This window comes from Chiloscyllium plagiosum, chromosome 9 (assembly GCF_004010195.1).
Source record: "Chiloscyllium plagiosum isolate BGI_BamShark_2017 chromosome 9, ASM401019v2, whole genome shotgun sequence".
Classification (NCBI taxonomy): Eukaryota; Metazoa; Chordata; class Chondrichthyes; order Orectolobiformes; family Hemiscylliidae; genus Chiloscyllium; species Chiloscyllium plagiosum.
The window spans coordinates 98,867,420-98,881,759 of record NC_057718.1 but is presented as its reverse complement, the minus strand read 5'-3'; the positions used below and the strand labels follow the sequence as shown (position 1 = coordinate 98,881,759).

The 14,340-nt window shown below is 40.9% G+C and overlaps 2 protein-coding genes across 5 annotated transcripts in view; one reads left to right on the top strand and one right to left on the bottom strand.

Moving 5' to 3' along the window:
• Positions 1 to 14,340, top strand: part of mkks (MKKS centrosomal shuttling protein) — a 141,964-nt gene that overhangs the window by 69,853 nt on the left and 57,771 nt on the right. The window lies entirely within an intron of this gene.
• snap25a (synaptosome associated protein 25a) overlaps positions 6,175 to 14,340 on the bottom strand; it is a 131,281-nt gene continuing 123,115 nt past the window's right edge. For both annotated transcript variants that reach the window (XM_043696619.1, XM_043696618.1), the window contains exons 7-8: positions 12,890 to 13,034; positions 6,175 to 7,409 (exon numbers count right to left, since the gene is read on the bottom strand). In XM_043696619.1, coding sequence (XP_043552554.1) covers positions 7,341 to 7,409; positions 12,890 to 13,034 — 214 coding nt within the window. In that variant the 3' untranslated portion in view covers positions 6,175 to 7,340. The remainder of the gene's footprint in view (positions 7,410 to 12,889; positions 13,035 to 14,340) is intronic.

The following is a 14,340-nucleotide window of genomic DNA, read 5'->3' as shown; positions in this document are numbered from 1 at the left end:
CGGAAAGGTGTGGGGAGGGAAATATATCCCTGGTGGTGGGGTCTGTTTGGAGGTGGCGGAAATGTCGGCGGATGGTTTGGTTTATGCGAAGGTTGGTAGGGTGGAAGGTGTGCACCAGGGGCGTTCTGTCCTTGTTGCGGTTGGAGGGGTTGGGTCTGAGGGCGGAGGTGTGGGATGTGGACGAGATGCGTTGGAGGGCATCTTTAACAACGTGGGAAGGGAAATTGCGGTCTCTAAAAAAGGAGGCCATCTGGTGTGTTCTGTGGTGGAACTGGTCCTCCTGGGAGCAGATACGGCGGAGGCGGAGGAATTGGGAATACGGGATGGCATTTTTGCAAGAGGTAGGGTGGGAAGAGGTGTAATCTAGGTACCCACCGATTTTTACAAACCCACCGATACTTGAAAGGAGACAAAAGATTTACAGGGATGTAGCCAGGGTTGAAGATTTTGAGCTACAGGGAGAGGCTGGATAGGCTGGGGCTGTTTTCCCTGGAGCATCGAAGATTAGTGGGTGACCTTATAGAGGTTTATAAAATCATGAAGGCATGGCTAGGGTGAATAGCCAAGGGCTTTTTCCCAGGGTAAGGGAATCCAAATCTAAAGAGCATACGTTTAAGGTGAGAGGAGAAAGGTTTGAAAGGGACCGAAGGGGCAACTTTTTCACACAGAGGGTCATCCAGGTATAGAACGAGCTGCCAGGGGAAGTGGTGGAGGCCGGTACAATTGTAACATTTAAAAGATATCTGGATGGGTACATGATAGGAAGGGCTTAGATAAATATGAGCCAAATGCAGGCAAATGGGTCTAGATTAATTTAGGTTATCTAGTCAGCACGGGCGAGTTGGATCGAGCATGTACAGTTCTATGACATAACATTTAATGATCCAGGTTACCACACGCACAATAATGTAGATGATTTCTTACCTGTAGGTGTCTGAACAAAAAGCACAGCTTGGCTTTCCCATAGCAGCCTGACAGGCTGCTGATGATCTACGGTGACAGCAATGGATGAGAATCCTGGATAATCTCACACTGTGCAGCCAGGAAGAATTCTTAACATAATAATCAGTATTGCTTTACTTATATCAATCTAAATCAGGCTCAGCATGCAAAGTTGAGCTTGCGTAGCGTATAGTCAACTGGACATGCTTGATCATCCCATCTCATCAACGCTAACATGCTCATTCGAGATTCCGAGCTGGAAGAGTGTTGGAACTTGCCCAGTCTGCAAGCAGTTTGTTCATGCTCTACTACATCCATATCATTCACTTGGGCCACCTGGAGCCTGGGCTGGTGAATTGTGTCTTGACCACAGCCACAATTCATCAAAGGCCAACAGTGCTGTTGAGCTTCCCTTCAAACAGTAAGCATATGGTAACTTGATGAACACGGTGATCGCCCAACACCAACATACCCCTCACCTCCTTGTTTGTTCTTTTTTGTTCTTTCAACTTTTGTACATTCCTTTGAGTCTACACAAATTAAATTGCTTGAAGTTGAGCTTAAACACATATGAATGGAGGTATGTGTGAGGACATATACTTGAAAGAAACAACTTGCGAGGACTGGGACAAGCCAGAGAGCTGTCACATGGAACCAGCACGGACACAAATGCCCAACTGGTTTCTTTCCATGTGGAATGATCCTCTGAGCTCCAGGGAAAACAGCCCCAGCCTATTCAGCTTTTCCCTGTAGCTCAACCTAACATATTTTGAAAATCATTATTTTGCATGTAGCTGTTCAGGGATATTGGTTTTGTAATTAGTAACATTTAAAAATGCTTCTTAAACAAATAACAAAGGAAACAATATAAATTTAATAAGCACATTATTAGTTCTCAATATAATGGTTCACTAATGTATTACCTTTGCAATATTTTATGTTTATTAGCTTAGGTTTATTGTTGGGTCACTTGTACAGCTTATATTTCCCTCATGGGCAGTTTGGCAATCTGGGCAATGGATAGTTCATCAACCATTATCTGCTGCTAATAAACTTCATAAAATCTTATTTGTAAATACTTTGAACAATCCCAATTTAATTTTACATTATTTATTGAAAGACTTAACTGCCTCTGCAGTGCCAAATTTGGTTGATTTTCAAATATTCAATGAATATTTTCTTACCTTGCATGTTTCCATTGGATACCCAGGTAGACCATGTCTGAGCCTCATCAATACTTCTTCAGTCATATTTGGGAAACCACTGCTTTGGTTATTTTACACCCCTCCTGATCCCAGTTCGTAATCCTTAATCTAACACCGATAATTTGTTAATTTTCAGATCTCACTGAGCCATTGTAGTCAGCATACATTACCTAAGAAACTTTTGTGGTAGTCCTTCTACCTCTGAGACAGGAGACCCAAGGTGATGGCCTACCTGCTCTACAGATGTGGAATAACATCTCCAAACAGGTTGCTTAGAAAATGTCTACATTGCCATTTCATTTACTAAAACAAGCAGTATGTGCCTATTGGGGCTCTTGTGATGTAGTGGTATTGTCCCAACGTTTGAGCTAAAATTCCCAGGTCAATTTCATCTTCTCTAGAGGTGCATCATTAAATCCCTCAAGCGATTGGTTAAAAATTGAAGTGAGAATATGGAGGATTTTCTTCTGCTGTTGACTTGCTTGCTTTATTTCTCACTTTAACTTTTGTTCCTTGCTTTGTTCTCTTTACCCTTCACACCAAATTCTTGTCAACTAAAAAGTGTTATTGAAAATGTTTAAAATCTTCTCGTTTTCCAAACAGTGGTAGTTCTTTATCATTTTCAGTGCACCAACCATGTCTTCATTTCCTATCATATTACCTGCAAATATAATTGAGTGCACCGTTCTATGTTGGTCATCTTCATGTTTTCTGCACTGGTGTTGTCTTTTGCTATTCATTGTCTTCTTGTCCTGGGTGTTTAATCTGATTTGGGTACACATTTGTAATGGTTGAATAGCTTCAGATGGCCAAACTAATGCAATGACATGTATAAACCTGAGATCCCCTCCAGTTTAATACACAAATTATGACATTTTAGTTATGCTGGAGGCTTCTCCCACTGACAATAGAAATATACCACTCCGCCTCAAAATACAATAGCACACAAGGTAGAAACTATGACCTTCTGAACAATTCTGGAGGAACAGGTAAATTTGTTTCATAGACACAACTTGATTAGTCACCATTGATTGTGTTGCTTTTCACCCTTAAGATGAAGGTAGGTTTAGCTTAGTTGGCTGGACAGTTGATTTAGGAGAAAGTGAGGACTGCAGATGCTGGAGAGTCAGAGTCAAAAAGTGTGGCACTGGAAAAACACAGCAGGTCAGGCAGCATCTGAGGAACAGGAAAGTCGACGTTTTGGGCATAAGCCCTTCATCAGGAATAATGCCACTTCTGTCTGAACTATCCAGTCTCCTGCTCCTCGGACGCTGCCTCTCCTGCTGTACTTTTCCAGATTCACACTTTTCAACTCTAGACAGTTGGTTTTCAAAGCAGCATGATGCCAACAGCAAGGGTTTAATCCCCACGCTCGCTGAGTTTACCATGAAGGACTCTCCTTCTCAACCTGTCCCCTCATCTGAGTTATGGTGGTGCTCAGATTAAATTACCATCAGTTATCTCTCTCTAATGAGAGAGCATCCCTATGATCTGGTAAGATCATTGAGACTTGGCATGACCCTTAAAATAACTTCCATATGGCATGGATAATCTCAGCAGAACAACAGGAGAGGAATTCCTCAGAAAGCCTGTTCTTATAAGCCATTTTTCTTGTACTATTCAAGGGACGTATCAGTACCAGGAAGGGGATTGCTATCCAATTTTTCCATCTAATATCACTACTGTGCATCCTTGGTCATCTGTATTGGAGAACTATAAGGAACAGGACACTTGTTTTTCTCTATCTGCCCTGATAAAATGGATATTCATTGCCCCAATGGCCTAACTAGGAATGCCAAGAAAGTAATGAATTGTGAACGTTGCATGTTGACCATGAGCTGCAAACCCGTAGTCCACATTAAGGTTAAGAAATGCGCACAAAAAGAAGGGACAGAAAAAAATCCTAACATTCCCAGAAGCTGAAGAAACATTTGGAGGAAGGTAACCAGGTTTTTGACAATTGACCAAAATTTGCTGACAGAGTAGTGGCTAATTTAACAGTGCTTGGCTCTATAAATATGTGAATTGGCAAGGAAGAGATATTCTGTGACTGTGATAATTGTGGCTGGACAACTCATGCCACCCTGTCAAATGTATGCCAAAATGGCAACTCAATCCATGCCTTCTCATGAGTACGAATGCATTTTTGCAGTTGCACATTAATTTCTAACTAAATTTAAGTTAGAAGGTTAGGCTGGCACTTAATAAAGTAAGTACATTTGTAAAGTTAAGATTTATCTTCCTGTAATACTATTCAACCTATCTGGCCCAGAAAAAGAACAATTAAAACTTTGGAGACTCATTCTTGCAGGTAGCAATTTTCCCTGGAGAGTTTCAATTTATTTTTCTCTTAGCTTCTTTTTTTTTGGCCTCTTAATCGAATCTATTTTCATTTCTCTTTATTTTTTCCTTTCTCCAAGTCTAATTCAGACTGGATTTTATTTTCATTCTTCCTTTGCTTCTGTCTCAATCCTTAAATATATCACCGGTTAAGGAGATATCCCCTCATTCAAGGAGAAAGTGAGGACTGCAGGTGCTGGAGATCAGAGCTGAAAATGTGTTGCTGGAAAAGTGCAGCAGGTCAGGCAGCATCCAAGGAGCAGGGGAATCGACGTTTCGGGCATGAGCCCTTCTTCAGCTCATCCCCTCATTCAACAATGTCCCAGCAGCCTCATTAAACAGCTTGCACATCCAACAACTTGCAGGGCACACCATTTGGAGCTGAAGGATGAAACAGCCCCAACAAATGCCTGACTTCAGCAAGTTCTGGGTCATTGTTCCAGCAACAGTCCATGGCACATTCTGACGTATAACATCTCTTCTGTTTTTCTGACTTTCTCATTCTGAAATCAATTTTTTTGTCTTTATCTCCATAACATGTACAAGCATACGAATTCCACCAGATACGATAATAATGTAATTTCATTCCCAAATGTGGCTTCAGCTTTGGGTAAGTGCATGTAACGTGAAACCTGTTAAATTAAGGGCTCCAATAATGTTTCGCTTTTGCTCGTATTTTTGTTGCTTCTTTCAATGCATATGTGTAATTTTTCTCACCGTTAATTATCTTGTATTTTCATTCTCCTTCCAAGTCTATCAGAAGGTAAACAATTTAAAACATGCTTAATGATAAGGACTAGGCCAGTAATATACTAATCTCCAAAAAGGAGCTTATTATATTAGTGTTATTATTAACAATGAATGTTAATCAATAACTTCAAAGCACTGATTAAGAATTGCTGTCATTTGCATATTCATCAGCAAGCCATCGATTTGAGATGAGATTTTAAGTGGCAGCTATCAGTATGTGGAATATAAAACAAAAATGATGTCCCTTCTGTTAGCTGTCAACACAGTTACATGAACATTAACATAAGTAGCATATCAGGATTTGGATATTTCTAAGAAAAATTTCAGTGTGTCAGAAATAAGCATTTGATTAGATTACTTACAGTGTGGAAACAGGCCCTTCGGCCCAACAAGTCCACACCGCCCCGCCGAAGCGCAACCCACCCATACCCCTACATTTACCCCTTACCTAACACTACGGGCAATTTAGCATGGCCAATTCACCTGAGCTGCACATCTTTGGACTGTGGGAGGAAACCGGAGCACCCGGAGGAAACCCACGCAGACACGGGGGAGAACGTGCAAACTCCACACAGTCAGTCGCCTGAGGCGGGAATTGGCGCTGTGAGGCAGCAGTGCTAACCACTGTGCCACCGTGCCGCCCACTCTTTGAGAAGCAGATCAAAGGATCTCTATACAACACATCAGGTAATCTTTAAAAGAATTGGAAAATGCTCAATCATTGGATTTAATAACTAGTTTAGATCACATGAGACTTCCTTTATGTGCTAAGTGTAGCAAAATAGTAGATATGCCTTGATAAAGAGATCTCAGCTGTGGGTATAAATAATGTACAATGGAGCTCTTCTCCCTTTTGCATCAAAGACATTAACCTGCCTCAATGCATGTTACAGGTTTTTTAGAAGGTTTGTAGGCAACAAACTAAACTGCACATCGCTTAAGGTTCGTAATATTTAATCATTTTAACTAGCTACAAAATGTTTAACCACTTCACAGACTGACAGAGGCAGTAGGAATTCCACATTACATGCTATAATAACATTTATCTCAACAGATTTTGCTATTTTTGTTTAGTTATTTCTTTAACTACACAGTCCAGCCATTTGCTGTGCATAGCTCTAAATGCATAAAGCGACAAGAAACTTTACAAAACACAGGGTAATAACAAACAAAATACAATTTCTTTATAAAATCTACATATCTTTCATAAATATTCAGGCCTATGTATACAACTACGTTTTCCCTGTTAGTGCAATCTTTCCATCAGATATCGTTACCATTAGCAGCATCTAAACCTTGTGGATAAAATGTCTAACCGCTACCAATATGTTTTGCTTCTGCCTTAAGTTTTCTCATTTTGAGAATACTCATTGCAGAAATTGTTCATTTATTAAATGCTTTATCCTTATTTTACACCATGTTCACAGTTTTGTTTCTCGAACATGAAATGTGGCACTACTGTAGACTTGCAGATATAACCTATTATCAACTGTGTCTCAATACTGAGCATGCTTTGCCAAGGCGCTACTGCCATGTGAAGATCATTTTAGCAGAAGGTCTTACAATTAATATCATGCATAATTGTATGAGTACATCACCTCAGTGCAAGGACGGTTACAGTTACACACACCACACTTCCTTGACGTTAAGTTAGAAAGGTTCTGTGAAATGAACATAAGACAACAGTTTTGTTTTTAACTATGCATTTTTATCATCACATTACCCTTAGGAACATGGCAGTAGCTTTGTGTAATGACACAGTTCACAAGGACAATACTGTACACCCTGCATTTCAAAAGAAAAACAGCTTTTCTCAAGCTCCTATTTTACCGAGCAAACTTTGTAATGGGAAAACAAAATGAAAAATCACGAGTGAGCTAAAGCCATCAATCCAGCCCTATATACATCCTTTGGAAAGAGATTTATCTAGAAATAAATAATTACAAGTACTCTGGTTAAAAATATGACAAGCTACACAGGGCAACTTTTACACTGGGTCTGTCATGTGCATGTGTGCAAACCTAGTCAGTAAATACCACAATAAAATCAATGTATACGCTGCTTTCTGAAGAGTGCCAGGGAGTAGTGCACTTTCCTGCAGGCTTAGCCACTTCCCAGCATCTTTGTTGCACGTTGGTTAGCTTCGTCAATCCTGGTTTTATTGGATTCAGCCTAAAATTTAAAAAAAAAATTGCACGCACATTATTTTGTGTTGAAGGAAGAGCAAATTAATTGTACATTACCCAAAGAATGAAGAATAATTGAATGGCAAGCACCACAAACAACTGGATCAAAAATAAGAATTGAAGGAGGCCATTTGGCCCTTCAGGCCTATTCTACCATTCAATAAAATCTTGGCTGACCACTATCTAATAGGAGAAAGTGAGGATTGTAGATGCTGGAGGGCACCACCCTCTGGACCTGTCCATTGTCTTTCCTACCTATGTGACCCACCCTCTTCTCCAATCTATCACCTTCTGTCCCACCTTCATCTACCTATTGCATTCTCAGTTACCTTCCCCTCAGCTCCACCCCACTCCCATTTATCTCTCAGCCTCCTTGGCCCACAAGCCTCATTCCTGATGAAGGGCTTTTGCCTGAAATGTCAATTCTCCTGCTGCTCGGATGCTACTTGACCTGCTGTGCTTTTCCAGCACCACACTCTCAACTCTGACCATTATCTACCTCAACTCCACTTCCCCCATCTGTCTCCATTCCTTTAGCTCAGCTGGTTGGTTTATAGTACAGAGTGACACCAACGGCGTGGTTCAAATCCCATATCGACCGAGGTTACCATGAACAACTGGTCTTCTCAACCTCTCCCCTTGCCTGACTTATGGTGACCCTCAGGTTAAACCACCACTACTCATCTCTCACCAATGACAGAGCAGTCCTCTGGGACTACGATGACTTTACTTACTTAATTCCTCAAGTGAAAAAAAAACTTGTCAACTTTTGGATATTAGGTACTCAGTGGCAATACCCTCAGCTCCCCAGAGTGAAGAATTCCAAAGCTTCACAACCCACTAAGTGAAAACGTTTATCCCAAATCTGCAACTGAAATGACTGACACCTTCCTCTGAGACTGATTATTTCTAGATTCGCCAGCCAGGGAGAACACGTTCTCAACATGTACTGTACACTCACTGTTAAAAGAAATCATGTTCACAGAAGGAAGGCATGTCATTTATAAAATCTTTTCCATTGACCAACAATGCAGAGGATATGTAGATAACGTCAATACCTAAACAAATGCGTTGTGCAAATAGAGGCATAGAGATGTTCAGAACGGAAACAGGCCCTTCAGTCCAGCTTGTCCATGCCAACTGGATATCCTAACCTAATCTAGTCCCATTTGCCACCACTTCCTCTGGCAGCACATTCCGTAGATGCACCACCCTTTGTGTGAAAAAATTACCCCTTAGGTCCCCTTTATATCTTTCCCCTCTCACCCTAAACCTATGCCCTATAGTTCTGGGCTCCCCCACCCCAAGGAAAAGAACTTGTCTATTTATCCTATCCATGCCCCTCATGATTTTATAAACCTCTATAATGTCACCCCCAAGTAAGCACTAGATAGGAAACATTCAGTTAATTGGATATAGGTGTTTCTAATGCTGACGAAATAGTAAATCACAGAGGTACAGCACACTGGAGAACACCGCTTATAGCTCTACTGATCAGTGGTGCATTGCCACTGTCCCTTTGCAAATATGTGCAGATGTTTCACTGCTCAGTGCTAGAGGCTAAAAGGCAGTGAAACATCTGCAGATATGGGATTAGCATTCTGACAGCAGTGTCCCGGAGTCTCCAGGAAATAAAGATTAATCTTCTGGACAATGCCACGAACAATGATGGAAATAAAATAAATCACCGGGGCAATAACAAATGGGAAGCTTTTTTTGATATTCCCTTTTTGGTTATTAGTCACAAACATATTGGGAATGTTTGGTAATACCAAACTTGAATATTGCTGAAAAGAGAGACACATTGCTTAAGCTTTTCGTCTTGCACTCATCAGGACACACGCAAGAATGCCAAATTTCAGCTCTCACAACAGTTTAAGGTACAGGGATAAAGGGTGCTGATTGGCTGAGGCATGGGCATGGAGGATGGAATGAGGAACAAAAGGCACCCCAAAACCCATGGGTGAACGTAATCCTTCTGTTTACAAATAACAGGTTTTTGTATCTGAATGAATGTCACTTTATGCAAGTATAAATATATTATGAATTTGACTGATTATCTTAAACTGGTTGTTAGTTGTTATTGAGAAGTGTGGCACTGAAAAAGCACAGCAGGCCAAGCAGCATCTAAGGTGCAGGACGGTTGACGTTTCGGGCATAAGTCCTTCATCAGGAATCCGGTTGGTTGTTGCCCAATTACCCAAAAACTTGGGGAACCGATAGTTCCCTCCTGGTTTCCCTACCAATGAGCACACTTTTTTATTGTCATATAAATCTTTGTGATTGTTTAAAATTTGTTATGCTTGAGTTTGTTCTGCTGATTGGAAGGTTAAAAAGCATTGACAAATGTCTCTCTTTTCAGGAATATTGAAGCTAGTGGAGGAGAGAATTTAGACGAATTGACTCAGTAGGGAAGCTTGTTAATATGATGAAACTCATAGGCATGTATCCAAAATATTATCTCCTCCAGAGGTAGTCTGGAACTTAGCAGCAGCAAAAATGATGACAGGAATATTCTAATTACTTACTTAGTTGTGTTACTGATCATTATTCCCTCATACAATAATAATTGAAGTACCCTGATATTCCACAGGTAGCTGCCCGTACTTTACCCATAGAGTTTTCAGTTCCCTTTCAATTCAGAGATCAGCCTGTGTCGCTTGTTCACTAAGCACTGAAGACGTGAGCAACAAGAATCTTCAGGTGAAGTGGCTTCACCTGACAGGGAACTGCGCTCCGAAAGCTTGTGATTTTAAATAAACGTGTTCACCTATAACCTGGTGTCATGTAACTTCAGATTTAAGAGAGGTGAAGGGAGGAACTAACCATAAAATGATTTCCGAACATGACAATGATCAAACATTGCTTGATGAACATGTTAACAAACATTAGGAATGTTAGTCACCCTGTGACTATGTCAATGAGATACTCACAGAATTGTTGCATTGCAGTGGAAGGCCATTTGGCCCATCATCTGCACCAGCTCTGCAAATGTGTAATTCAGCTTGTCCCACCATCACCTCCTAATCATTCTTTCTTTATAGAAAGTATATTTGTGTGAAGTTACTGTCCCACGCTAATGTAAATCTTTCATTAAAGCCATCAACAGGGAAAGTTTCACTTCTCTGTTACTCCATTGATGATGTGCTCACACATCATATTGAAGCATCCAGAAGATTCAAATCAGGAGGTCAAACTCAGAACAAACTCAAGGATAACAATTGTGTCAGTACTGAAAATGTGTTGCTGGAAAAGCGCAGCAGGTCAGGCAGCATCCAAGGAGCAGGAGAATCGACGTTTCAGGCATGAGCCCTTCTTCAGGAATTGTGTCAGTACAGCTATTTATGGAGTGTGAATGATGCGTTTATCCCAAAGTTTGTCTCATGGGTCATGATATTCCTATCTTTATTGGAGTTAGATTATTGTAAGTTCTGCACATCAGCTGGCAATATACACAGCAACATTCAGACAAAAATGCAATTTAGAATAGTCATTGAGTACATCCAAGGCAGGGGTTGATAATTTGTTTTTCACTTGAGGAAATTAGGTACATTACCCCAGTTGAAAATTCATACAAAACACATATTAGTACATGTTGCAAATGAAATAAGTTCAAAAGACTTTTGTCTATTTTCAACAGTGTTTCTTGCAGAAATTATATGTCACTACAACCCTTCCTTTGGATGGGAAATGTTCATAAACAAGATGCCATTGCTCACAGTTTTTAAAAAAATTAACTTGTAGGACTTGGGTGTTGCAGCCTGGCCAGCATTTATTGCCCATCCCTAGTTACTCTTGAGAAGGTGGTGGTGAGCTGCCTTCTTAAACCGCTGCAATCCACATGCTGTAGGTTGATCCACAATGTGCTTAATGGAAAGAATTGCAGAATGTTGACCCAATGACTATGAAGGAATGGTGATATATTTCTAAGTCAGGATGCTCAGTGACTTGGAGGGGAATGTGCAGGTGGTGATGTTTCCATGTATCTGCTTTCCTCTATTTTAGACGGAAATGGTCGTTGGTTTGGGAGGTGCAGTCTAAGGATCTTTGGCAATTTTCTGCAGTACATATTGTAGGCAGGACACACTGCTGCTACTCAGTGTCGGTGGTGGAGGGAGTGGATGCTTGCGGATGTGGTGCCAGTCAAGCGGGCTGCTTTGTCCTGGCTGGTGCCAAGTTTCTTGAGTGTTGTTGGAGCTACACTAATCCAGGCAGGTGGAGAGTATTCCATCACACTCCTGGCTTGTACCTTTTAGATGATGGACAGGCTTTGAGGCGTCAGGAGGTGATTTACCTGCTGCAATATTCCTTGCCTCTAATCTGCTCTTGTAGCCACAGTTTTTATGTGGTGAGTCCAGGTGAGTTTCTGGTCAATGGTAACCCCCAAGATGTTGACACAGAGGGAATTCAGTGATGGCGATCCCACTGAATGTCAAGGGACAGTGGTTAGATTGTCTTTTACTGGGGATGGCCATTACCTGGCATAACTGGTGTGAATGTTACTGTGAACACAGTGCATTGAATTTAAATAAAAAAGGGTTAAAATTAGCCAATATCCTTTTGTCAACACATCAATCCCTCCCTCCAATCTTGGTAATTGGCCTCAGAATGGGGCACCATTTACTGGCTCGGCAGAACATTTGCTTATAGTGATCAGCAACATGACCCTCAACATGTGACATTTTTCTACTGCATTTACATTGTTAATGTGGGCACATGGCTATACACTGCATAATGATAGTACAGTGTGTGTTTTCAAACTTCAAATAGCGTCAAAGAGTCGTAGAGATGTACAGCACGGAAACAGACCCTTCGGTCCAACTCATCCATGCCGAGCAGATACCCTAAACTAATCCAGTCCCATTTGCCAGCACTTGGCCCATATCCCTCTAAACCTTTCCTATTCATATACCCATCCAGATGCCTTTAAAGGTCGTAATTGTACTAGACTCCATCACTTCCCCTTGCAGCGCATTCCATACACGCACCACCCTCTGCATGAAAACATTGCCCCATAGCTGACCTTTACATTTTTCCCCTCTCACCCTAAACCTATGCCATCTAGTTCTGGACTCCCCCACCCCAGGGAAAAGGCTTTGTCTATTTACCCTATCCATGCCCCTCATTATTTTATAAACCTCTATAAGGTCACCCCTCAGCCTCCGATGCTCCAGTGAAAACAGTCACAGCCTATGCAGCCTCTCCCTGTACCTCAAACCCTCCAACCCTGACAACATCCTTGTTAATCTTTTCTGAACCCTATTAAATTTCACAGCATTCTTCTGATGGGAGGGGGAACAGAATTGCAAACAACATAGATCAGTAGACAGTTTAATGAGTGAGCCAAAGTGCATTTTAAACACACAAACACTGATAGTTCAGAATTAGTTTAGGGCCAGTTACAAAGTGAATTCATATTCCCCCCCCCGCCAAGTACCTTTAAAATTGATTTGCTAATAGTCTTACCTTCTCCATAATCCTGTCAATCTGGCGGTTCTGTGTATCAATCTCGTTACCCATGTCAAGAGCCATGTGGCGAAGATTACCAATGATACCACCAACTTGCTCTAAATTGTCATCCATCTCATTTTCCCGGGCATCATTGGTTACTCTGCATCAGAAGAAAGTGTCTTTAAAATATATTATTTGAATCATTTCCTTGAGTCTGACTATACAGAAAAACAATTTTATCTCTTAAATTTGGTTAGAGGAATGGAATAGGCGAATTTTCAACTCATCAGCAATAGTGGTTTCTACTTTATTATGGTCTCAACTCATGTTACGACTGGACAGATCAGATCACAGAATGCAATCTGGTTTGGTAGATCATGCATTTTTTTGTAATGTAACATATCGGTCATGATTCGGAGGTGCCGGTGTTGGACTGGGGTGTACAAAGTTAAAAATCACACAACACCAGGTTATAGTCCAACAGGTTTAATTGGAAGCACTAGCTTTCGGAACGCCGCTGATGAAACCCGGATGAACCACCTGATGAAGGAGCGTTGCTCCGAAAGCTAGCATGCTTCCAATTAAACCTGTTGGACTATAACCAGGTGTTGTGTGATTTTTAACATATTGGTCATTCACTGCAGGATAGGTACACAAGAATGGAGACTTTCTTTAACAACAAAGCAAATATTTAATTCACAAGTAAATGAAATGTAGAGCACAGTTTGAAAGATATTAAACACAGTTTCATTTGTTCCACAATATTATTAGTTTACAGCAAGTCAAATCCAAAGAAATTACTTTTCTTTATTAAATCTTTAGGTTCAACTTAATTGATTCTGTTCAGTTCTGTTTTGTGAACTGTGAAGGCTTTATAAATGAATACTCACAGAATTGAGAGCTTAAACTTTATCAGTTTTACCATAGTCTGCAGCTTTCTAACCAAACACTCTGGTCTGGCAATTTCAGAGGATCAACCTTTACCTCAAGGTAACTGTATTTTCCCTAAACTGTCCTATCCACTTTTTCAGGAGAGTAACTATATTTGCTTCTGACCCCTGCTGCAAATACACTGCCCAGGAGTGTAAGAAATGACAGAAAGTTGCATGCACAGCTCAGTCCATCACGAAAGGCAACCTCCCATCCATGGACTTCATTTATACTTCTCCTTACCACGGAAAGGCTATCAACATCATCAAAGACCTCTCCCACCCCAGTAATGTTCTCTTCCAACATCTTCCATCAGGCAGAAGATACAGTCGCTTGAACACACACACCAACAGGTTCAAGAACAGCTTGTTCCCTGCTGTTATCAGACTGCTGAAGGGAGCTCTAATAACTTCAAATCTAATATTGATCTTGCTTTACACACCTCCTGTGTGGCCATAACCTTATATGTCCTGCTCTGTCTAAGCACCCTGTGATCTGTATGTCCTTGTTTGTTATGATTTGCCTGTATAGCTCAT